The 23627-nt window shown below is 46.5% G+C and overlaps 1 protein-coding gene across 1 annotated transcript in view; it reads right to left on the bottom strand.

Moving 5' to 3' along the window:
* Nucleotides 1-23627, bottom strand: part of LOC106587290 (A disintegrin and metalloproteinase with thrombospondin motifs 18) — a 47806-nt gene that overhangs the window by 6021 nt on the left and 18158 nt on the right. Inside the window, exons 11-18 of the mRNA XM_014175539.2 lie at nt 22844-22939; nt 22184-22332; nt 14838-15010; nt 13005-13135; nt 12752-12875; nt 11782-12026; nt 7927-8047; nt 7279-7405 (exon numbers count right to left, since the gene is read on the bottom strand). Of these exons, the coding sequence (XP_014031014.2) occupies nt 7279-7405; nt 7927-8047; nt 11782-12026; nt 12752-12875; nt 13005-13135; nt 14838-15010; nt 22184-22332; nt 22844-22939 (1166 nt within the window). The remainder of the gene's footprint in view (nt 1-7278; nt 7406-7926; nt 8048-11781; nt 12027-12751; nt 12876-13004; nt 13136-14837; nt 15011-22183; nt 22333-22843; nt 22940-23627) is intronic.

Genomic DNA, 23627 nt, shown 5'->3' with positions numbered 1-23627 from the left:
GAGAAATGTCCTCTGGTCTGATGAAACAAAAATAGAACTGATTGGCCATAATGAGGCTTGCAAGCCGAAGAACACCATCCCAACCGTGAAGCATGGTGTGGCAGCATCATGTTGTGGGGGTGCTTTGCTGCAGGAGGGACTGGTGCACTTCACAAAATAGATGGCGTCATGAGAAAGAAAAGTATGTGGATATATTGAAGCAACATCTCAAGACATCAGTCAGGAAGCTAAGATTGGTCGCAAATGGGTCTTCCAAATAGACAATGACCCCAAGCATACTTCCTAAGTTGTGGCAAAATGGCTTAAGGACAACAAAGTCAAGGTACTGGAGTGGCCATCACAAAGCCCTGACCTCAATCCTATAGAACATTTGTGTGCAGAACTGAAAAAGCGTGTGCGAGCAAGGAGGCCGACAAACCTGACTCAGTTACACCAGCTCGGTCAGGAGGAATGGGCCAAAATTCACCCAACTTATTGTGGGAAGCTTGTGGAAGGCTGCCCGAAATGTTTGACACTAAGTTAAACAATTTAAAGGCAATGCTACCAAATACTAATTCAGTGTATGTAGACTTCTGACCTACTGGGAATGTGATGAAAGAAATAAGAGCTGAAATAAATCATTGTCTCTACTATTATTCTGACATTTCACATTCTTAAAATAAAGTGGTGATCCTAACTGACCTAAGACAGGGAATTCTTACTAGGATTACATGTCAGGAATTGTGAAAAAACAGAGTTTAAATGTATTTGGCTAAGGTGTATGTAAACTTCTAACTTCAACTGTATATAGCCAAGTTGTTACTAATTGTGTAACTATTATTACTTTTATTATTACATGTTTTACTTTTCTATTATTTCTCTATTTTCTCTCTCTGCTCCCGAGTGGGACAATGGTCTAAGGCACTGCATCTCAGTGCTAGAGGCATCACTACAGACCCTTGTTCAATCAAGGGCTGTATCAGAACCGGGCGTCCCATAGGGCGGCGCACAATTGGCCCAGCGTCGTCCGGGTTAGGGGAGGGTTTGGCCGGTGTAGGCCGTCATTGTAAATAAGAATTTGTTTTAACTGTCTATCTCCTCATTTGAATTCCATGCTGTCACAGTCACTAGCCCATTCAAGCTTAACATCCTTATCATTTATCGCCCTCCAGGTTCCCTTGGAGAGTTCATCAATGAGCTTGACGCCTTGATAAGTTCCTTTCCTGAGGATGGCTCACCCCTCACAGTTCTGGGTGACTTTTACCTCCCTACGTCTACCTTTGACTCATTTCTCTCTGCCTCCTTCATTCCACTCCTCTCCTCTTTTGAAATCACCCTCTCACCGTCCCCCCCTACTCACAAGGCAGGCAATACGCTTGACCTCATCTTTACTAGATGCTGTTCTTCTACTAATCTCACTGCAACTCCCCTCCAAGTTTTCGACCACTACCTTGTATCCTTTTCCCTCTCGCTCTCCTCCAACAGTACTCACTCTGCCCCTACTCAGATGGTATTGCGCCGTCGCAACCTTCGCTCTCTCTCTCCTGCTACTCTCTCCTCTTCCATCCTATCATCTCTTCCCTCTGCTCAATCCTTCTCCAACCAATCTCCTGATTCTGCTTCCTCAATCCTCCTCTCCTCCCTTTCTGCATCCTTTGACTCTCTATGTCCCCTATCCTCCCGGCCGGCTCGGAACTCCCCTCCTGCTCCGTGGCTTGACGACTCATTGCGAGCTCACAGAATAGGGCTCCGGGCAGCCGAGCAGAAATGGAGGAAAACTAGCCTCCCTGCGGACCTGGCATCTTTTCACTCCCTCCTCTCTACATTTTCTTCCTCTGTTTCTGCTGTTAAAGCCACTTTCTACCACTCTAAATTCCAAGCATCTGCCTCTAACCCTAGGAAGCTCTTTGCCACCTTCTCCTCCCTCCTGAATCCTCCTCCCCCTCCCCCCCTCCTCCCTCTCTGCGGATGACTTCGTCAACCATTTTGAAAAGAAGGTTGACGACATTCGATCCTCGTTTGTTAAGTCAAACGACACCGCTGGTCCTGCTCACGTTGCCCTACCCTATGCTTTGACCTCTTTCTCCCCTCTCTCTCCAGATGAAATCTTGCGACTTGTGACGGCCGGCCGCCCAACAACCTGCCCGCTTGACCCTATCCCCTCCTCTCTTCTCCAGACCATTTCCGGAGACCTTCTCCCCTTCCTCACCTCGCTCATCAACTCATCCTTGACCGCTGGCTACGTCCCTTCCGTCTTCAAGAGAGCGAGAGTTGCACCCCTTCTCAAAAAACCTACACTCGATCCCTCCGATGTCAACAACTACAGACCAGTATCCCTTCTTTCTTTTCTCTCCAAAACTCTTGAGCGTGCCGTCCTTGGCCAGCTCTCTTGCTATCTCTCTCAGAATGACCTTCTTGATCCAAATCAATCAGGTTTCAAGACTGGCCATTCAACTGAGACCGCTCTTCTCTGTGTCACGGAGGCTCTCCGCACTGCTAAAGCTAACTCTCTCTCCTCTGCTCTTATCCTTCTAGACCTATCTGCTGCCTTTGATACTGTGAACCATCAGATCCTCCTCTCCGGCGCGGCTCACTCTTGGATTGCGTCCTACCTGACAGGTCGCTCCTACCAGGTGGCGTGGCAAGAATCCGTCTCCGCACCACGTGCTCTCACCACTGGTGTCCCCAGGGCTCAGTTCTAGGCCCTCTCCTATTCTCGCTATACACCAAGTCACTTGGCTCTGTCATATCCTCACATGGTCTCTCCTATCATTGCTACGCAGACGACACACAATTAATCTTCTCCTTTCCCCCTTCTGATAACCAGGTGGCAAATCGCATCTCTGCATGTCTGGCAGACATATCAGTGTGGATGACGGATCACCACCTCAAGCTGAACCTCGGCAAGACGGAGCTGCTCTTCCTCCCGGGGAAGGACTGCCCGTTCCATGATCTCGCCATCACGGTTGACAACTCCATTGTGTCTTCCTCCCAGAGTGCTAAGAGCCTTGGCGTGACCCTGGACAACACCCTGTCATTCTCAGCTAACATCAAGGCGGTGACCCGATCCTGTAGGTTCATGCTCTACAACATTCGCAGAGTACGACCCTGCCTTACACAGGAAGCGGCACAGGTCCTAATCCAGGCACTTGTCATCTCCTGTCTGGATTACTGCAACTCGCTGCTGGCGGGGCTCCCTGCCTGTGCCATTAAACCCTTACAACTCATCCAGAAAGCCGCAGCCCGTCTGGTGTTCAACCTTCCCAAGTTCTCGCACGTCACCCCGCTCCTCCGCACACTCCACTGGCTTACAGTTGAAGCTCGCATCTGCTACAAGACCATGGTGCTTGCCTACGGAGCTGTGAGGGGAACGGCACCTCCGTACCTTCAGGCTCTGATCAGTCCCTACACCCAAAGAAGGGCACTGCGTTCATCCACCTCTGGCCTGCTCGCCTCCCTACCTCTGCGGAAGCACAGTTCCCGCTCAGCCCAGTCAAAACTGTTCGCTGCTCTGGCACCCCAATGGTGGAACAAGCTCCCTCACGACGCCAGGACAGCGGAGTCAATCACCACCTTCCGGAGACACCTGAAACCCCACCTCTTTAAGGAATACCTGGGATAGGATAAAGTAATCCTTCTACACCCCCCCCCAAAAAAGATATAGATGTACTATTGTAAAGTGGTTGTTCCACTGGATATCATAAGGTGAATGCACCAATTTGTAAGTCGCTCTGGATAAGAGCGTCTGCTAAATTACGTAAATGTAAATGACTTGCCTAGTTAAATAAAGGTTAAATAAAACAAATGTAAAAAATGTTGGGAAGGGCCGTAAGTAAGCATTTCATTGTAAGTCCACTTTTTTTTTTACAAATATGTGATTAATAAAATGTGGTTTGATTTGTGTACAACATACTAAAACAGTGCAAGGTTTCCACCATACAGTATAAGGCTAACCCCATAGCTCCCCTTAGAGCTCCCCTTAGCCCAACTCTCCTCTCCCCTGGCCTGGTCTGGTCTGGTCTGGCTGTAGGGAGGGACAGGATTCTACACTCAGCGTCTCCACTAGTTGTGGCCTTCTGGTATCTGTGGATCATTCTCAGCCTCCGATGAAAGCAGCCAGCCTCTAAAATAGACTATGTCTTGGCATTTTGGGCGCAGGGAGATTAGCACAAATGACTGCTCCAACTACCACATGACCAGGGGCATGGAGGACGGACAGCTGACTCAGTCGAGTTCTGAGGCTCCGGTGCCGACCAGCCACTCCTACTGCCCTTCTGTCAGACCTTTCATTTCCCTTCAAACCCATCTCTGATAAATGAGGGAGAAGGCTGAACTGCAATTTTGAGGGGAGAAACACGGCCCGTCTAGCAAAGCACCGGTTCAGATTTCTCTTCTCTCTTTTTTCACTGCCATATAAATAAGAATATGTCATTGGAATGAGGTTGAACTACTGTGCTTCACTGCAAACCAATGTTGGCTTAGCTGTAATTTGTATTTCTGGAATCTTTCAATAACTCCCATATTTCCAGCCATACAATTTAACTTGAAAAATGTTGGGAATATTGAGAAATACTGGATGGCTTTACATTCATGCAGTGGTTACATTTTACTGTCATGGTACGGGCTGCATTTCACTGGCAAACGTTGACTTTCCATCTGATGCACAACCTGTTACTATACTAACAATCTATTCAAGTGTAAAGTAGCAGTTGCACAGCAACCAACAGCACTTCAGGTTAGAACTTCAAGCACCACTCTAAAACAGCAGCCTCTCTGAGCACCTCCTCCTACTCCCTGCTCTGGGCCTACCTGCTGATGTCTCTCTGTTTCTCCCGTAGTTTGGTACACGTGCCACAACTACCCAGGAAGAGCCAGACAAGTAACTCTACAGCTGCAGCCTGCCTACAGGAATCTTCTTCAGAGCACTAAATAAACTATAAACTAAATAAATAATCATATCAAATAAATAAAGAAGGGAAGCAAAAGTAACATTGGGAGACAGACAGAAGAAAGGAGAGAGCGAGAGAGTAGAAACGGATGCACCAGGGGAACTGCAAAACTCTTTAAGGCATTAACCTTTATCTTTCCGGTGACATCCTGGGCTGGCAGATAAAGTTGGCTCCTAGCGGGCCTCGGGGTGTTTGATCTCGCCCATTCCCCACACTACACAGTGACTGCTTGCAAGCAAGTGGCCCTTGCAGGCAAGCCTGCATTGTCTGGTTGAGGCTGGGGCTCTAGACCGGTGCTGGGGCTGGAGTTGGCGCAATAGGGCTGGGACTGAGTGCTGGATTCCTGGCTGGCTAGACTGATCTGGCCCTGTGGGGATCCAGACTCTCTCTCTATAATAAAACATGGACAGACCTGTCAGCACTGCAGATAGTCGATGGAAAGAGGGCCTCTTTTACGCTCCTCCTTTTCTGTTTTTGATAGCATGCCCATACAGTTTGGAAGTATTTGTAAAAGGTATCCCATAAATCCTGACACTTAATCAGCGGGAAACAGGGTCCACTGATTCAGGAGTCTGGTACTGATGAACAGGACTCTGCTCTTGGATTTATGTTGATGATATCATTCACCTGGACGGCACACTTCCTCTCCAGCTCACACGGGGGGAGGTCATTAGTGGTCTGGTCCATTTAAACCTTTCCCCTAGATAACAGATATAGTTTGACCCAGATTACAGGGAAGAAACCCCCCTCTCAAATGGTGGGAGCCTCACAGAAAAACAGTGGCAGAATGTTTAAGTTGTAACTGATAGCGCCCTGGCTGGTTATTAACCCTCTCAGAGACAGGCGGGCAGCACAGTCTCTGGTCTTAGCCTTCTATACAGTGAGCCGCCTGTGGAAATCTGACGTCGTAGAATTGTGACCGCAGCACATACCACAGAAGAAGAGAAGATGATCTCTGTGGTATGTGCTCCTGTCACATTTCTACGACGATAGTCCCCTGAACACAGAAGAAAGTGAGTGGTTTAAGTGGTCTAGCACCAGGCCTACAAACATGTCTCGAGAAATAATGATGTAGAATAGAATGATGTACCAACGCACTCCCCAAGATGCAACAGTACTGCGCTGACACAACAACACACACACCAAAGGCACTCACTGACTCCCACCAGGCTTAGAGTCATTTCAATTACCCACTGTTATTGAACGATTTGTCAAGATTTTGACAGGGAAAGCTGCACTGGTTATTATTGTTTCTTTAAGGAAACAGTCGTATGGTCCTGATTTCCCCCTCACCCACCATCACTCACATACGCTGTACTGTAACGTGAGTGCAGGGGTGGGACATCAGACAACACAGGCAGACAACAACAAGGAGAGGATGACAGGCGGGTGGCGAGAGAGAGAGACGTTTGTCATCTCTTTGTCAGCGTGTCAGGCTCAAAGAGTCTCTCTACGGACGGGTTCATGGCTGTTCCTTTGAAGATGGAGCATCGTAAATCGAGTCAGTCCCATAGGAACTGAATGGATTGTCACTGGAGCAGAGCTCAAAGTGAAATCCATTCAATATCCCAACTTTTATTTGCAAAGTTGAGAATTGCATCCAGTGTCTGAAGAAAATGGTTGGTGTCTGAAATAAATTCCCCGAATGATGAGATCAACCAAAATGTCTGAAAGGATTCCTGATGCCCAGTAAGTTTTTGGAAATTACTTTTACTGGTCTGTCGTGGTTGTAGAACATTGTTGACTATCCCAATTTAGCAGACAGTTGTTACTAATGGGCTAATAATTTAATCTGTGATCTCTGTCTGACTTTTTCTAGCATCTTCATTCTTTCTCTCCGGTGGTGAAGACCACTCACTGAGGAGAAACGAGAGGCTGCGGAGGTCTTCTTCAGAGCTGTCTCTGGGCTGAGCCTTATCAGTGCGAGCAGTACTCAGACGGTCAGGCAGAGTGAAACTGAGCATGAGTGGGGCTGGGGCAGCTCTCTCCTGTGGCCTGGTCCAGAAGCTGTGGCTTTGAGCGGGGGCCAGCGCTGGGAATACCAGGCCGGCCTGCCCCTGTCTGGAGGGTATGTTAATCCTGTTTGGTTTGGGAGCCGGAGCCTTGGGTAGGGAACGTACGGGGCTCTCCAGCAGGACGCAACAGGGAGAGAAGGCTGAGTGGTCCCTGCCCGCAGCAAAGAGACCACACCAGTATCCCAGACCAAGCCACAGCAGCTCGCCAATGGAACTACAGCACAGACAGTAGGCTGAGGTTATGGTACGTGTCTGTCAGAATGAGAGAGAGGCAGAAAGAAAGCGAGAGAGAGACAGAGAGACAGAGAGAGACCGAGAAAGAGAGGGTTAATTACTAGGATGGGCAGGGCTGCGTGTTGCACAGGTGAGAGCTGAGCACTGGTCTGGTCTGAGGGTTGCACTGTGTCGAGTTGACTTGGGTCCGCTGATCTTGCAAACAGATGGCTTTTGTCAAGATCCGACCTGAAAGAGAGAAAAAGAGAGAGAGAAGGAGAGCGAGGCAGACAGACATCATTCTTATCAGTTTGCCTTGTCTTTTACAACCACTGAAAAGGTCACACACAAAGCCCACACTCTTCTCCTGTCTGAGCAACACGGGAGGGCTTGACAACTAAAGTAAAGTATGAACGAAATAGTGACTGGGTGCAGATAGCAATCTCTGCTCTAAGCTTGTCTAGAGCTCTCTGTCTGCTCTGTCTGCTTTCACCCTCCCTACTGGGATAGAGTGAATAGAGCAAGGGAGCCACTGATCCAGGCTCACATATAAAAACACACACACATTCGCTGACATACATTGATGAGTGAATAGGATAAAGTACTCAGGGAGGTCTGTAAAGGACCAAGGGAGACCGTGCAACCTTTTCACTGTCGCTTACAAAGATGCTTTTGATGAGCCAGAATGCACTTCCTGCTAACCCAATGCACCACACACACACAAACACACACACACACACACTCATGGAATTCTCTCATCCTGGGCTCACCTCCAGCACACGGGGCAGAGCAGTCAGAGCGAACTACTCCCCATGTGTAGTTGGGTTTCCTCTCACTGCGGGGCAAGGTGTACTCCCACACCACACCCGGGTTCTTACCCTGTAGCAGGATCTGAGGGAGAGAGGGAGAATATGACAGTGAGGTATTGGATACGTATTAGCACATCCAAAGGGGGGGTTAGCAGTCATTCCCCTCCCCGCCAAAATAGACAAGGCTAAGCATATCCTGAAGTGGTTCTAAGCAATGGACCATAGAGAATGACAATGAAAAGCTAAGACAAGTGAAGTGGCAGGAAACTGGTGACTTGGTGACAATGCCGTTGTGGAGGTGTGTGTGTGTGTGTGTGTGTGTGTGTGTGTGTGTGTGTGTGTGTGTGTGTGTGTGTGTGTGTGTGTGTGTGTGTGTGTGTGTGTGTGTGTGTGTGTGTGTGTGTGTGTGTGTGTGTGTGTGTGTGTGTGTCTGTGTGTAGCCCTTGTAAGGGTCCAATAGACAAAGCTCTGTGACTGAACTGAAAAGTGACCGCTTGGCAGACATAGATGTTGGATTATGGAGCACAGGCTGGGGTTGCTTCTAATGGAGTGGAAAGCTCTCTCTCAAAATGAAGGGCTGCTTTGTTCCCCATAGACTTGGTCAAAACATTTTGGGGTCAATATTCAAACCGCCCAACTGAGGGATTTGTTGACAATGCCCAGCGGCAGTGACACTGACTTAATAGATTCAAGCATGCAAGCAAATAGCTAATTATTTACCTATTACAAGTAATTGTCTCTCATATCAAACTCTAACATTTGTCTCAAATGTTGTTGTGTATGTAAACCAGTAAGAGATACACACACACACATGCTTTAACTACTACAGGGGGTTCAGAGTTTTACCAGCAAAACATGATAACAGCCTCAGCCCTCACCGTAGATTATCCCTATTGTAGTCCAACTAGAGTAAAGACAGGGGGTTTACACATGGAGAAGACATCTGTACTGGCATCAGATGTCTGAAGGAAAGGTCCTCCTGTTCAATGTACTGGGATCAGATAAAATGACTGTACATCTGTCCCGTGGGCACGGTCAGCGGTATGAACTTTATGTGCATCCGGATAGATGTTGAAACGTGCGCTCTCCAAAGCTCAGTGAAGCAGGACATGCGAACATGAGACTGCTCTGTACTGAGTTGTACGGGCTCCAGAGGCACTCTCCAGTGAGTCCACAACAGGTAACAGAAACCAAGAACCTCGGCAGTAGGTATGGTGAGAACCGAATTGGATTGAAAGCGTTATCAGAGGAGTCGTTGCAGAGAGGGTTTAGGGGAAAGAGAAAGTGAGGTGGAAAATGTTGACTTAGCTATGAACTTAATAAAGCTTTAAGCTAACCCCCAGAGCTTCCAGGCTAAATATATTGCCCTGGAGCTGTGCCATTGGACCCTTTCACACTAGCCTGTCCAGGACCGGTCCAAATTTACTGCTGGCACTGCACAGCAAACACAAGTTCCAGAACGCAGCCCCAGGGGCTCCCCTGTCCATCTGGAGCCCTGACTTCAGACACAACACGAGATATCCCTCCCTAACCCTGCCTGCCTGGGATAGTCCACAGCCCTTAATGCCCTTCTCCCCACCTCCACTTCCATCCAAGCCTCAACCTAATTCACTGTCCATGACTTCTCTCTGATATGCCACAGTGGTTTCAAACAGACAAAAACCCAACAATCTAACAACATCTCATTTTGCCATTCTCACATGATTAGAGTAGATTAATGCCTATGAAAATAATAATTAATACTTTGTCCCAGGGTATATTATTCATTTCACTGTAGCGCTCATTAGGCTAAGGGGAAAATGATGATGAATTACAGAGTGGCAGACATGGCTACAACTCCCCAGCATCACCTGCTGCCTGCCTGCTGCCCAGGTCCACAATCCTCTGCTCTCGACTGACGTGACCCCACCAAACACTTTGCCACAAGAATGTCAATACAGAGGATAATCCCTATCTATTTCAAATAACATCCCTAGAGCTCACCATATGTTGTGTCTCGTTTCTCCCTGCCTTTTTCTGGCCATTCTCCTGTCTGATTAGGCTATATACATGAACACTGTCAGAGTTTACCTTCACCACTCTTCAACATTTGTTTTCATGAATTGTTTCTAGCCGAGTCAGGGTCTCAGAGCCATCAACATTGTTCTAGTTTTCCACGAAAGCATAAAAGATCTGCCAGGCTCAGTGGAACCCAGTTTCCTTCCCTTTCTGCTACCTTTTTTAATTTGGAATGTATTTAAGTCTCTCTCTCTGTGCCCTGACCCAAGCTCTTCAGATCTATACAGTTCAATTGCAGAATTCTTTTAATCTTTTAAACTGTGTCCCTCTCTCTTCTTTTTTGTAATTACGGAACGTACTTAGAGAGATTAATGTCCTCTCATCTGCAGATCAGCGACCTGCTACTGCTAACCCTGCTACTGCTAACCGCACTAGTGGACACATGACTCTCAGGCTACATGGGAGAAACCATGTCAGTGCAGCGAGCAGCATGCCGTTACCACACTGAGAATGGAGCACTTTAAAGTCAATCAAATCAGGTCATTCCAACTGTGTGTGGTGATGTAAAGCTAACAAAAACATGTCGATAAACATGTAGAAACTACATGGTCAAATCTGCTCTTTCTGCAAAATGACCAAAATTACTGAAAGGCATTCCAGGGATTTTACTATGGCATTTCTCATATATTTATAGGCGCCATTTAAACTTCAGCTCTCAGTTCACAGGTAGCCCGAGGCCGAGGGCTTTGTCCAAACTAGCTTTTACATGACTTTCACCTTGCCTTTGGTGGATAGATAACAAACCAAACTTTCCAAACTCACCTGGTTTTCCCCCTCTGTTTTTAAGAGTTCAAAGGGCATGAGAAAATAGCTTGCCACCGTTTACATAGCTATCTGGGGAATATATCCTCTGCCTCTCAACACCCTAACTCTTAAATCTACAAACTAAAGCATGAGCAACCTTGAGAGTGACTTATTCTCCAAGGACAATCAATAACACTTATTTTCATTCGACTGTCAGGAGCTTAATTTCTATTCTTTTCGACCATCAGTTGCAGCAATGAGTGACGACAAGTAATGGCTTGCATTTACCTCAGAGCTTAGGCCTCTGCTCTGACAGGTAATACAAAAGAATGTGCTAAGGGTGTGTAAACTGTGCAGTGTCCAACCAGCTGCTATGTCTACATCCTTATTAACAACACGTTTTAAAAAGGAAAACACTAAATCATAGGATCACATACTAGAGCCTGTGACACATAAGGTGAGGTGTCCACCCACTTTGACCTCAGTGGTGAATATGGAAGCATGACGGCCCGTTTAGCCTAATTAACCACTTTTTCTCCCTTCTCTCTCTTCCTCTCTCTCACTCTGTCGTTCTCTCTCTCTCTCTCTCTCTCTCTCTCTCTCTCTCTCTCTCTCTCTTTCTCGGCCACCTCTTCGAGATGCTTGACACCTCTCCCTGCCATTCTATTGAAGTTAAAGCCGCTGGCCTGGTTTCAGATTTTTTCTTCTTTTGCATGAAGTGCACGAATCTGGAAGTTCAAAGCGCATGGCGAGCTGTTTGAACCCCAGACCTCTTGATTATAGAGATGAAAGCCCCGACGACATCAGAATCAGGACACAATTAATCCTGAACAGTAGCGTTACTCCCCTGCACCACTCGTTGTTGTTGAGAGTTTTCTCTTTTTTCCCGCCCACCCTGCACTACAGCCCAGCCTTGTTTTCATCTGAGTGAGCATCCGAGCCCTGTGCCAAGGCCCTGTCACCGCTAATTCGCTAACGGACGTCAGGGTAGACGGGGACGAAGGGGCAGCTTACTTCAAAGACCAGGGTCTCATTAGTGGGTCCAGCCGCGTACAGGCTCTCTGGGTGGTTGAAAGAGCGCTGATAGTCAAACACCGTCCCACCGAACTGGAACTTTCCAGGCCAGTCCACCGTCCAGTCCCCTGTCAGATAGTACTTCTTCTTCAGGGTGCGCACAGCCAGGTAGCTGGTAGAGATCTCCATCTCCTGAACACGGATGCTCCGTGCTCCAGGTGGGATGGTCACCATGGCGTAGTATTCTGAACAGGGAGAGAAAGAGCTCATTTACCTTCTGAGAGTCAGGAAATTGATTTATTAGAGATTCATATTTTTTACAACATGGCAACACTGTCCTGGGTATATTCAAGTATTTTATTGGGATGCATTATCATCAAGACCAAACCCAAAAGTAGATTACCAGTGCAGAAAACTCCTTTCAACTAACAACTTTCCCTGGTTTTAATCTTACCTTTGTACATTGAATTACACAGTGTTTTATATAACATGATCATATGGTGCTGTGTTTTCAGTAAAGAGGTGAGACAGTAAGCTTAATTCACTGAGACAGCATAAACCATTATAACTCTCTGCAGTATACGGCTGCCCTGGTGTAACGACGCCTGCAAGCTGCCACATAAATAACTTTCCACTGTATTAGAAGCAACCCCAGCCTGTGCTCCATGACCCAACATCTAGGTCTGCCAAGCGGTCACTTTTCAGTTCAGTCACAGAGCTTTGTCTATTGGACCCTTAAAGGGCCACACACGGACACACATACATACATACACACACACACAGTGATCTTAGCCAGTTGTGAGAGTATAGTATGAGGTCTGGAGGAAGGGACTGTCTCCCCCACAGTGGCATCTGCTAGAGAATTCATCCTGTCATGTTCAGATAACTCTGCCCCAATAACACTGTGCCAGAAATGTCCTACAACAGAGCTCCCACTCTCTTGACCCGTCAGTCTTCTTGTTTGACGTACCGTTAGCTCTGTGCTGGAGGACGTACTGGCCTTTGAAGAACTTACAGGTGGAGTTGTCCCCTCTACAAACTCCACAGGCATCCAGAGTTGCCTTAGAGCCCAGGACCTGGTCACAACCCACTGGCTACAAGATGGAAGAAACAGAAGGAACTTAGATAACACAGACAGCAGCCGGGGTTCTAGATCACATTCAGTAGACTTAGATGTAGTTAATGCGTCGCTGTACATCATGTTCCTCAAATCTGCACTTTACCTCACAGGCTCCTTCGATGCACACGTCCCCTCTGTGGTCTGAGCAGGACGTCCCATCCTTGACTTTGCTGGCCATGGCAAAGAAGAAGTCAAAGTCCTCAGCGATGCAGTACAGCTTGCAGATATCCTCAGCTACAGAGGACATAGAGAAGATTTAACATGTGTTATAAACAAGATCATGGAGGTAATTCTGCACCTGTGCATTAACCAATTCCTCCTTCCCAGATGTGAGTCTCCAGGACTACATAAAGAGGACAAACCTCCGTATGGCCTCTCTCTGTCACTGGTACTCTCCATATTACAATGTGGGGCTTGGGAAAGGCCTATGGTAATGAAGGAACCGTACTCGCCAGTGGATGAGGGCAAGTTAGGAGCCAATCGATGGAGTAATGCTGAATAGTGTATTCAGGGTTCTATTGTGTTAACGATGCATGTCCACTGCAGTGCAATGTACGGACCCTCTGGGGACTGAAGGAGTAGCAGACCCTCTGGGGACTGAAGGAGTAGCAGACCCTCTAGGGCCTGAAGGAGTAGCAGACCCTCTGGGGACTGAAGGAGTAGCAGACCCTCTGGGGACTGAAGGAGTAGCAGACCCTCTGGGGACTGAAGGAGTAGCAGACCCTCTGGGGACTAAAGGAGTAGCAGACCTCTGGCACAATTCACATACGTCAGGGAGGGTAGCTTCTCCACAGATCTCACACAGTGTTACAGACATGGGTTCCCGGGTTCTACTGTACAACACACAGTCATAGTCTAATGACAGGGGTGTTACCAGCAGCATGGCAACAGCCTGGTGGCACAGGGGCATCATTATCTGACCAGCTTCAGTTTTGGGACTAAGGCTATTCAGATTCCTTCCGTTTTGCCTTAATGTCAATCTCTTCCATTACCGAGGATGTGAACCACTGAATGCATTCCAGAAGCATCTTATGGATTTCTATTTGACATTTAATGGTAGTAATTCACTTCTGTAGGCCAAGGCACTTGATTTCATGAAGTCTATTGGATTTGGTGCTTAGAGTCCAGTTCGACCAGGATAAGACTGCCCTTACCTCCTGATACCTCAGCTTGTCCTCTGAAATGGTGCCACGGTCAGACACTACAGGCTGCTCTGGGGGCTGGGCCTTAGGGAGTGTCCCTCCACAGGGGGAGAGAGAGAGAGAGAGAGGAGGGCGAGCGGTGTGGAATCACTCTACAATCACGGAGGCGACCGTTCAACTCAGGCCCCAAGAGGCTTTTCAGGATCTACTGCTTGCATCTTCATGAATCAGCGTCTCACTAAGGTAAATGGTGTGACAGCCAAACTCTCTCTATCGCTCTTTATCTCTCTCTCTCTCTCTCTCTCTCTCTCTCTCTCTCTCTCTCCCTCCTGTCTCTCTCACTCATACAGTATGTATGCTGTAGACACAGGTAAAACCTGCCTTAAGGGCTTCCTTTATAATATATTCCTTCTCCCTGAGAGAGAGCAGGTGGCTACATGTTTTCCATGTAGATTAGACTGACAGGTTATCAGCACTACCAGGCATGAGTAGACTGACACATTGATATGGTGCACACGAGGCACATTTTTGGCTTCAACATTAAAATTAGTAAACAAGGTTTGTCACAAAAGATTCAAAAAGTCATCCTAATTTGAGAGTTGAAACAGGACATAACGCTTTGATCAATCTGCAATGTTAATTAAATGCACTTTTAACAAGCTTGCACTGTATTAACAAACAGCGAATCTATAAAATCTGGCTGAATGAGGTGCATTCTAGATGGACTCTATTTGCTCATTCAACATTTACCCTGTTCCTAATTACAGGGGGAATTGAACAAATAGTTGCCATACCTTCCACCTTGGTGTAGGGCTTCCATTTGTAGTACCATCCCCTGAAGGGTTTGCTGTTGTACTCAGCACACTGCTGGGCACGGAAGTTCACTCCGCTGGGCTGGCACGGCTTTGTGTTACACAGCTGGTTGAGACGACTGGAGCCCTGGCAAAACTTCCCGTTGTGTTGTGGCCTAAAACAACAGACAATTAACCCACGTAGACTCAACACAGATGTGACATAGGTTAGGGCAGGCATTCTCTTCTCCTCACGTTCAACACAAATTACCTCAGCAGGTAAGGGTGAAGTGACTATGGAAAGATAATAAACAGCGAGTAGCAGCAGTGTACAAAACCAATCAATGTAAATAGTCCGGTGGCTTGAGAAGGGACTCAAGCCAACATTTCTAGGGCCCTGTTTTGACAGTTTCAAAGCAGAATGAAATAAATCACATTTAAGACTCAACAAGATCAAGTCAAGACAAAGTATCCGACGACAGCCTCAAAACAACACTACTACTCAGGTTAATGGGTTTTCATCCAGGTTCCCAACCACTCCTGTGAAGACAGCAGCCACAAGTATCTCCAGTCAGCCACATGAATAGAAAAGGCCTTCTGTTCTTAGGAACAACTTACCAGTGGAGGCTGTTGAGGGGAGGACGGCTCATTATTATTGGCTGGAGCGAAGCGAATTGAATGTCATCAAACACATGGAAACCACGTGTTTGATGTATTTGATACCATTCCACTCATTCCCCTCCAGCCATTACCACGAGCCCGTCCTCCCCAATTACGGTGCCACCAACCTCCTGTGGAACCTACTCACACCGTTTCCCTGTTGTGAGCCTGATAGGCTGTTTTAAAGTGGAGCGGTGCACTTCTTGGGCAGGCTTCCACTGCCTAACCTCAAAGCAAATGAATCTCCGTTAGGCTGGAGCAGAGCCAGCGTTCACTTACAGCTAAGTGAATGTGTGGATGTTGGTATTTGTGTGTGTGCTTGCGTGTTCACACATGGGGAACAGTGCGTTGTTAAATGAGAAGGAAAGTCTTCCATGATTCATTCAAGTAACTGAGTAATAAGTCTTCATTTCAAAAGCCCTGGGTAGATGGGTGTGCATTAGTAGACAGTCTGGGTTAAAATGCCAACCAAAATAGAAACAAATTAACACAACACTTGTCATAGTCACCCAGACAAGCTCTGGGAAATATTATTGGATTTCATTGGCAAGATCAAATATGTAGCTAACACAACAACATCAGCCCAGACACTAAACAGCAAAGCAAAACACAATTTAAAAAAACCCTATTTGTGGTAAAGCATAAAACCTCAAACCACTAATACCTATCAAACCACACACAGCAAAAACATGATATGTGTATTATGTTCATCAACAAAGTGGCACACATTCCATAATATATTTTACTGTCAACACTCATCTGAGCGGAGCTTACACAGAGAAATGCACGTGCTGATAACAGTGGATTGTCACAAATAAAACCTGGGTGGCAAACCTCTTTCTGGTGCGTCCCAGAGCTGCCAGAAAGGCCCAGAATGACAGGCTCTATTAAAGGTGTCTGTGTAAACCTCCTGTTTGCAGAGCGCCGCTCATTTTGTGTGCAGAGATCTGGGCCTGAGCTCCCAGTCTGATCCTAATAGGGCTTAGGAACGGAGACATACAGGCCCATATGTTAGACTGCTTATGAGGGCTGCAGACAACCAGACGTTGTCTGGTTCTAACAGGGGTTCGGGTGCTACTTGTTTCATTCTGGGAGATGAGATGCAGTAAAAGATCATTAACTACATTCAGCCGCTGGCAAATATTTTCTTGAGCGGGTGGTCAGGGGGCCGGAACATAATTACAAATCATTTGTAGACTGCAAATTGACCGCAAGAAGCCCAAACAAATATAAAATTTGACTAAAACATAATAATTTCAAACCTTGCTTACATTTTTATACCATCAAATATATCTCTCTGTTATGTGTGGGAATACTTTGGAACAGATTTCAAAAATCTAAATCACTTGGAGCTGATTTGCTGGTGTTTTTCTAGTCTTTCATGTTCAACAATTCCATTTTTTTATATATCAAAATTCCAGAAGAATTGGGGTGGCCAAATAAAATCACCCAAAACTTTTTGGATAGCTGACTACTCACTCACATGCATAAGAGGGGCTAGCAGCCAAGTTTAACTTCTTGTTATACCCTTTTTATTTTCTTCTCTCTCTCTCTCAACAGATGCTGTACCTCCAGCATCCCAGGGGGACGTTAAATCTCACTGCGACAGCAATGAGTCCAAACTTCAGTGGACTAGAGGTCATCCTGTCTGGCTAGTCATCACCTGCTCTCTCCCTTCCCCCTCCTTGTCCCCCCTTTCTCTCATCCTCCTCCCTGTCCCTCACACAGCAACCACCACTGCACAGGGTCATCTCTCTCAGGTTCCTGACCACCCCTAACCACCACTGGACCTCCTACTTTGCTGCCCTGCTTCCTCCCCAGTCACGCCACACTAGTACTCCCACCTGAATCAAAGGCCTGCTGGGACCTGGGCCTCCCTGCTGGATCACACTCCCCTCTGTGCGGTGCGGAGCCCCCAGTGAGCCCTACTGACCTCTCCCCTCAGAGCCTACTGGACCTCCCCTATGCCAGGCTGCGATTAACCCAGGGGTCTGCAACCTGATAGCGTCACAGGCTGCACACACTGTCACGCCCTGAGCTGTTTCACCTGTCTTTGTGATTGTCTCCACCCCCCCTCCAGGTGTCGCCCATCTTCCCCATTATCCCCTGTGTATTTATACCTGTGTTTTCTGTCGGTCTGTTGCGAGTTCGTCTTGTTTGTTCAAGCCTACCAGCGTTTTGTGTCTCAGCTCCTGCTTTTTCCAGTTTCTCTTTTTCTCGTCCTCCTGGTTTTTGACCCTTGCCTGTCCTGACTCTGTACCCACCCGGCTGACCACTCTGCCTGACCTGAGCCTGCCTGCCGTCCTGTACCTTGGCCTCTACTATGGATTATCGACCCCTGCCTGCCTTGACCTGTCGTTTGCATGCCCCTGTTGTTACAATAAACATTGTTACTTCACACAATCTGCAAATGGGGCTTACCTTGATACCTGATACACACTGCCAATAACTGCTGTGTTTTAGCCTTTGTAAAGCATCTTTAAGAGCCTGTCAGATGCTGTCGTGAAACAGGCAATCTGATCATCTCCGGTCCCATGCAACCTTATAAAGGGTTTTACTATCAAACACCAACCTATGTTGCCATATTTATCAAGATTGTTCATTTATTTCATCTGCCAGGTGATTGCTGTGTTCAGAGGGGGCTTCCCTCACTACAAAATTAAAATGAGACTGATAAAAAATATATATTTTACAACACCTGCAAAGATGTACGTTAGCTCGCTATCGACAGTCTCTTCAAGATGATTTGAAACTTTTGAAACTGTTTTAAAGCTCTGCAAACAAAGATATAATATTTACTTAATATAATTGCATAATACATTACATAATATGTTCTGTGGTTTTTGAGGAGAGAACATATTCTCCTAATCTGTAAACTACATGGGGATGTTACAGCCTGATAGCCAAAACAAGTGGGCAGATTGAGGGCAATCTATCTCCAGAACCACAGATTATACCAAGAGGGGGCTGCCAAAATAATCTGACAGATTGCTTAAAATAAACTCTCCTGTTCTCACGGATCAGAGCTAAAATGTGATTTAAAGGGACAAACAGATCCAACAGTCCAATGGTGAAAGGGAAAACACTGTGCTCAGAATGGAGTTACTGTAGATATGATTCTAATACTGTAATGGACCACAAACTGTCAGAAACACAGAAAGTAGTCAGCAGAGAAGTAAAGTATCATTTATATTAGATTTTTTTATTTAACTTGTCAAGTCAAGTTAAAAACAAATTATTATTTACACGACGGCCAAATCCTAACGATGCTGGGCTAATTGTGCACCGCCCTATGGGGCTCCCAATCACAGCCGGATGTGATACAGCCTGGATTTGAACCAGGGACTGTAGTGACACCTCTTGCACTAAGATGCAGTGCCTTAGACCGCTGCGCCACTCAGGAGCCCTAAAAGGGCAATGATATCATAAATATCATTGCTCCATACTGTATAGATGTAGGATATTAATTTGAGCCAGTTTGCTATAGCAGGAAAATAATCCTGCAGCAAGAGGAAATGTAAACTATTATGTGGATTATAATTAATGGACATTTGTGTAGGGGTGGATGCATTTTTCGTAAGGGAACATTTTTAAGTGGAAATTATAAACTTCAGAGGCCTTTTTAAACATCAAATACACTACAAGTTTTACATTTCCTGCACTGCAGAAAAGTTATCCTGCAAAAGGGTGATCAAATTAAGATCATGTAGGTCCTGTAGGTAAACTAAAAATTTTAGGTCATGATTCGCCATGACTCCCAATTCGCAACATCAACCAGGATTTAGTGGTTGCTTCTTACTAAAAAGACATCTTAAATGCCCCAAAACATTTTTAATCAACATGACTCTTAAAGTGGATTATACTTCTACAGCTCCATGTATGGTCTGTCTGCTAATCACTGACTGTATAATGTGCATCATTATACAGTCAGTATCATTATACATCATGAGGGTCTGTCTGCGTCTGGCTCTCTCTCTCCCCAGGCTGGTCCAAGCTGGATTAAGTGAACAATCAGGTACAGCAGACAGGACAGCACCTCACCAATGCCAGTCCTCCAACACACATGGCTTGTTGACTGGACAGACTGTTGGGGGAGAGGGAGAAGTAGTTTCCAACTCTCTGCTGAGCCACTACATCCAATCCAATTGAGGGTTCCCACTTGTGGGATTTTGTATTTGTCTTGCTTTTGACTGCATGTATTGATTTGAGGTACCAGTAAAAGCCATTGTGACGTTACGCCATTAACGAAAAGAGACATACGTAAGTGAGGAAGGTAAGGTGGACTTCCCATGCCACATGGTTTACACACAGTGACAGCATAGGAACACCTGTGCCTGGGAAGGTTACTCTATCATGCCTGTGCTGAGAGGAGAGGTCCTCCATCAACCTGCTGCAACTGCTGGGAGGAAACACCTGGGCTTACACCATCACACACGCACGAGCGCGCACGCACACACACTCACTCACACAAACAGACACACACACTAAACTGTCCTGGAAATCATATCTGCCATTACATTTCTAAATCATAGTCTTATTGAATTACATTTCTCGATCATAGTCTAATTAGTGTGGCTAACAGATCATCATATTCATCAATATTATGGAACAAAGAAATCAGTGTTCTCAACACACTGGAAAGGTTTGAGTTGAGGTCTTCAATATCATTGATGCAATCAAAGTGGTTGAGTGCCTGGATGTTATCCAATAGGCATGATCACATCCCATCCTGCAAGACACAAACCTGAGAACAAGCCAGATGCTAAGAAATCTAAGCCACCTGTCCATCAATAATGTCCCTCCTTCTTTCAGCTCCTTGTCCTTTTCTGAAGCAGCCAAGCCCTCCAAAGCCAAACATGCCCTCAGAGGGAGTCGTAATCTCAAATTAATCCAGAATCTTCTTGAGCTTTCACATCAATCTGACTACTAGTGGGTGTACCAGGCAACAAGCACACAAAGCCTGACATCAATCAGACGTATTATGAGAACAATCTAGCAAAGAGATAATTATTTTACCTTTATTTAACTAGGCAAGTCAGTTAAGATCAAATTCTTATTTACAACAATGGCCTACCCCAGCCAAACCCTAACGACACTGGGCCAATTGTGCGCCGCCCTATGGGAGTCTCAATCACGGCTGGTTGTGATACAGCCTGGAATCGAACCAGGGCCTTAGACCACTGCACCACTTGGGAGCCCCCAAGTGCACAGAAGATCTGACAAACTAATATGGACCTGAGAATTGAATCTAGTGTTGGGGCATTTGTGTGCTACGTCTCTATATTTACTTGTGTGTGTCCGTGTTCAGTGTCTGCCTCGACTGTGACTGCTTGAAGAAGAAGAGGTTCGTGTTTCCTAGGGAAGTCAGAAGATTGGACGAGTAGCTTGAGGCAGAGCATTGAGTAACACCATGGGCTGAGCAGGTTAAACTGGCATGAGAGAGAACCCTTTAATCTGGCCTGCTGTCTGTTTGTAGACTGACAGATAATAGCGTTTAATGGGCTGACAGCCAACTGGCAGGCAGGCCACGCTCTCAGGTGCTCAGTTAGTAAGTCAGGGGGAGCTGACTGGGAGGAAGGCCATGTTTACCTGTCCAAATCCAACCCTCTTCTGTTTGCACAGAGCAGACACACTGTATGTGGAACTCTTCATGTGTTCTATGGTAGTGCTGGTAGAGACTTAGCGAAGACAAGCAACAGTTGAGGTAAAATGTGGCTAATCATGCCTCAAGCTCATCTATCCATCAGCCGTCTTGTATGGAGCGTTACCTCTGCTAGACAAGGTAAAGTGCCTCAAAAGAGGGAGGAGTAACTATCACAGTAATAATCCTCTCTGGGGTATTACCAGGGGTTCTTGAGTTCACCCAGTGCAAATCTAGGCTTGTTATGGTAGGGGAGAGTGGGGTAAGTTGAGCCAAAGGGGTAAGTTAAGCCACCATACACAACATAAATAATTTGACCAAATATTTAGGAAGAGGTCATAATTTTATGGAGTCAAATTAGGTCCAAAAAAACGGATTTTCACCAAGTCAAATGAATTTGGTGTGTTAGATGTTTCAAGTAGATCATTTTAAGATTGTTCTATACAGCAGTTGGGGTCTCTATAAGTGTGAATATGAGGTCCTAAACCTAGCATGAAAGTGCATCCTTGTAGCTTTGTGGGCTAATATAGTCAAAATGTTTGTCTTGGGGTAAATTGAGCCAATGGCCATTGGGTAAGTTGAGCCAATGGTTGAGCCAAGAGCAAGTTGAGCAAATGTAAGTATTTTCATTACAGGCGTAATGCAAGGCATTATCGCTGGGATATGAGGTAACAACAGGTCCTGACCTATGTTAATTTGTAGATGGCTTAACCTACCCTGTCCCATGGCTCAACTTACCTCATCCCTGGGGTAAGTTCGGCCAAGATACCACTTTTTTGGGACAAGCTTTGTTTTAAAAACTGTAATTTTTACATGAATTCGGATTATTTACAGGGATACACAACATCCTAAAATATATGTAGATATCTTTGTTAAAAATAATACCATATTTCCCTTGACAAAGTGATACCAAACGTAAAAAATTGCTCAATTTACCCCACTCTCCCTTAGTAGGCTATGCATAAAAAGAGCCCAGAGTGAGATTCTAAATCAGTAGTGAACTCTTATGACCCCACCCGACCCCCTAGTATGACTAACAGTACTGTACCTGGGGCTGGTGCAGGATCGCTCCCTGTACATCACCCCTCCCCCACAGGTCCTGGAACAGTCCGACCACTCCAACCATCCTGACCACTGACCGTTAACAGCTCTCGGACCGTGGTCACCATACTTCACACACTGGCCTCGCCGACACCACTGTTGGAGAGAGAGAGAGAGAGAGAGAGAGAGAGAGAGAGAGAGAGAGAGAGATGAGGGCGGGGTGGAGAGGAAAAACTAGAGTTAGTATCGGTGGTAGGATCTTTGGCTTGCCCCAGTGCTGAGGTTCCTGGTTTGGGTGAATGCCCAGCACCACACCTGGAGACCTAGGTCTATCTGAGCCAAACCACACACTCACACACATCACCACCTTTCTTTCTCTCCCAATATCATCTTTCACTGTGGAAAAAGAATAGGAGCCTTGTGTCCTTATGGGACATTTAACAATGCACAAAACGCTCCTGCAGGTGTGTGCATATGTGGATTTGTGAGTGAACCTGTCTTTTGTGCCTGGGCCTTGGACATTTGTGTAAGCGTTCCTGTGTGTTTTTACATCTGTGTGTGTTTGAAAGTGTGTTATGCTGAATGATAATGTTAGAGGGAAATCCCTGTCTCCTCCCATCCCGTTCACGATGGGCAACATTGCCATGGAAACAGATGGTACACTTACCATGTCAGTCCCACAGCTGGTGCCCTCGGCAGCGGGCATGAACTTGGTCTCACACCGGTGACCTGTCCTGTGGCACCACAGTGACTTACAGATGTCCTGCCGAGTGACCAGAAACACCAAACAGTGAGTCCAGCATCTGCCTCCCCTCATCAGAACACCACCACTACACCACCAACACCCCACTGCCATGGTTACACACAATAATCCCCCATTTCCAAAAAACCTGTCAAAACGAATCATTGTATTCCCTGAAACACGCTATTCATGTATCTTTTATTTCTTCCCACAATGCAGTATGTATGGAGAGATGATGCATTGGGAGCCAGGCAGTGGACCTGTGCCACGCTGGCGTGCCGCCCGATTGCATCTGGCAGACAGCTAGCGAGACCGGGGTTGTGAGAGAGCTGGTCCCCCCGTGCTAATCTAGCTCTGCAGCAGACTGACTGAGCTAGTGTGCCACGGCCAGCCATAAGAGCAGAGCACGCGGCTAATTAGCTCTCCTCTGCACCGTGCGAAACGACCGCAGAATCCCAACAGGGGGAAGAAACACGGGGAGGCAAACATCCCAAATCCTTGTTAATTAAGATGTAGAGTCACCTACGTCGAGGTTCAGGAGACGGATTCAAACTTAGGGCTGGGGTTCAGGAGAACACAAAAGGTTGTATGGGGGATATACAATGGAGCAGGCTATACCATGAGCACTAATCCTACAGATGGACTGGTGTGGATGTTGATTTCCCACACACAACCTCCTTTTCTTGACCCGTTCCTTATTCATGCTGGA

The sequence above is a fragment of the Salmo salar genome, chromosome ssa26 (genome assembly GCF_905237065.1).
Source record: "Salmo salar chromosome ssa26, Ssal_v3.1, whole genome shotgun sequence".
In the NCBI taxonomy this organism is placed as follows: domain Eukaryota; kingdom Metazoa; phylum Chordata; class Actinopteri; order Salmoniformes; family Salmonidae; genus Salmo; species Salmo salar.
This window is presented reverse-complemented; position numbering and strand designations above follow the sequence as displayed.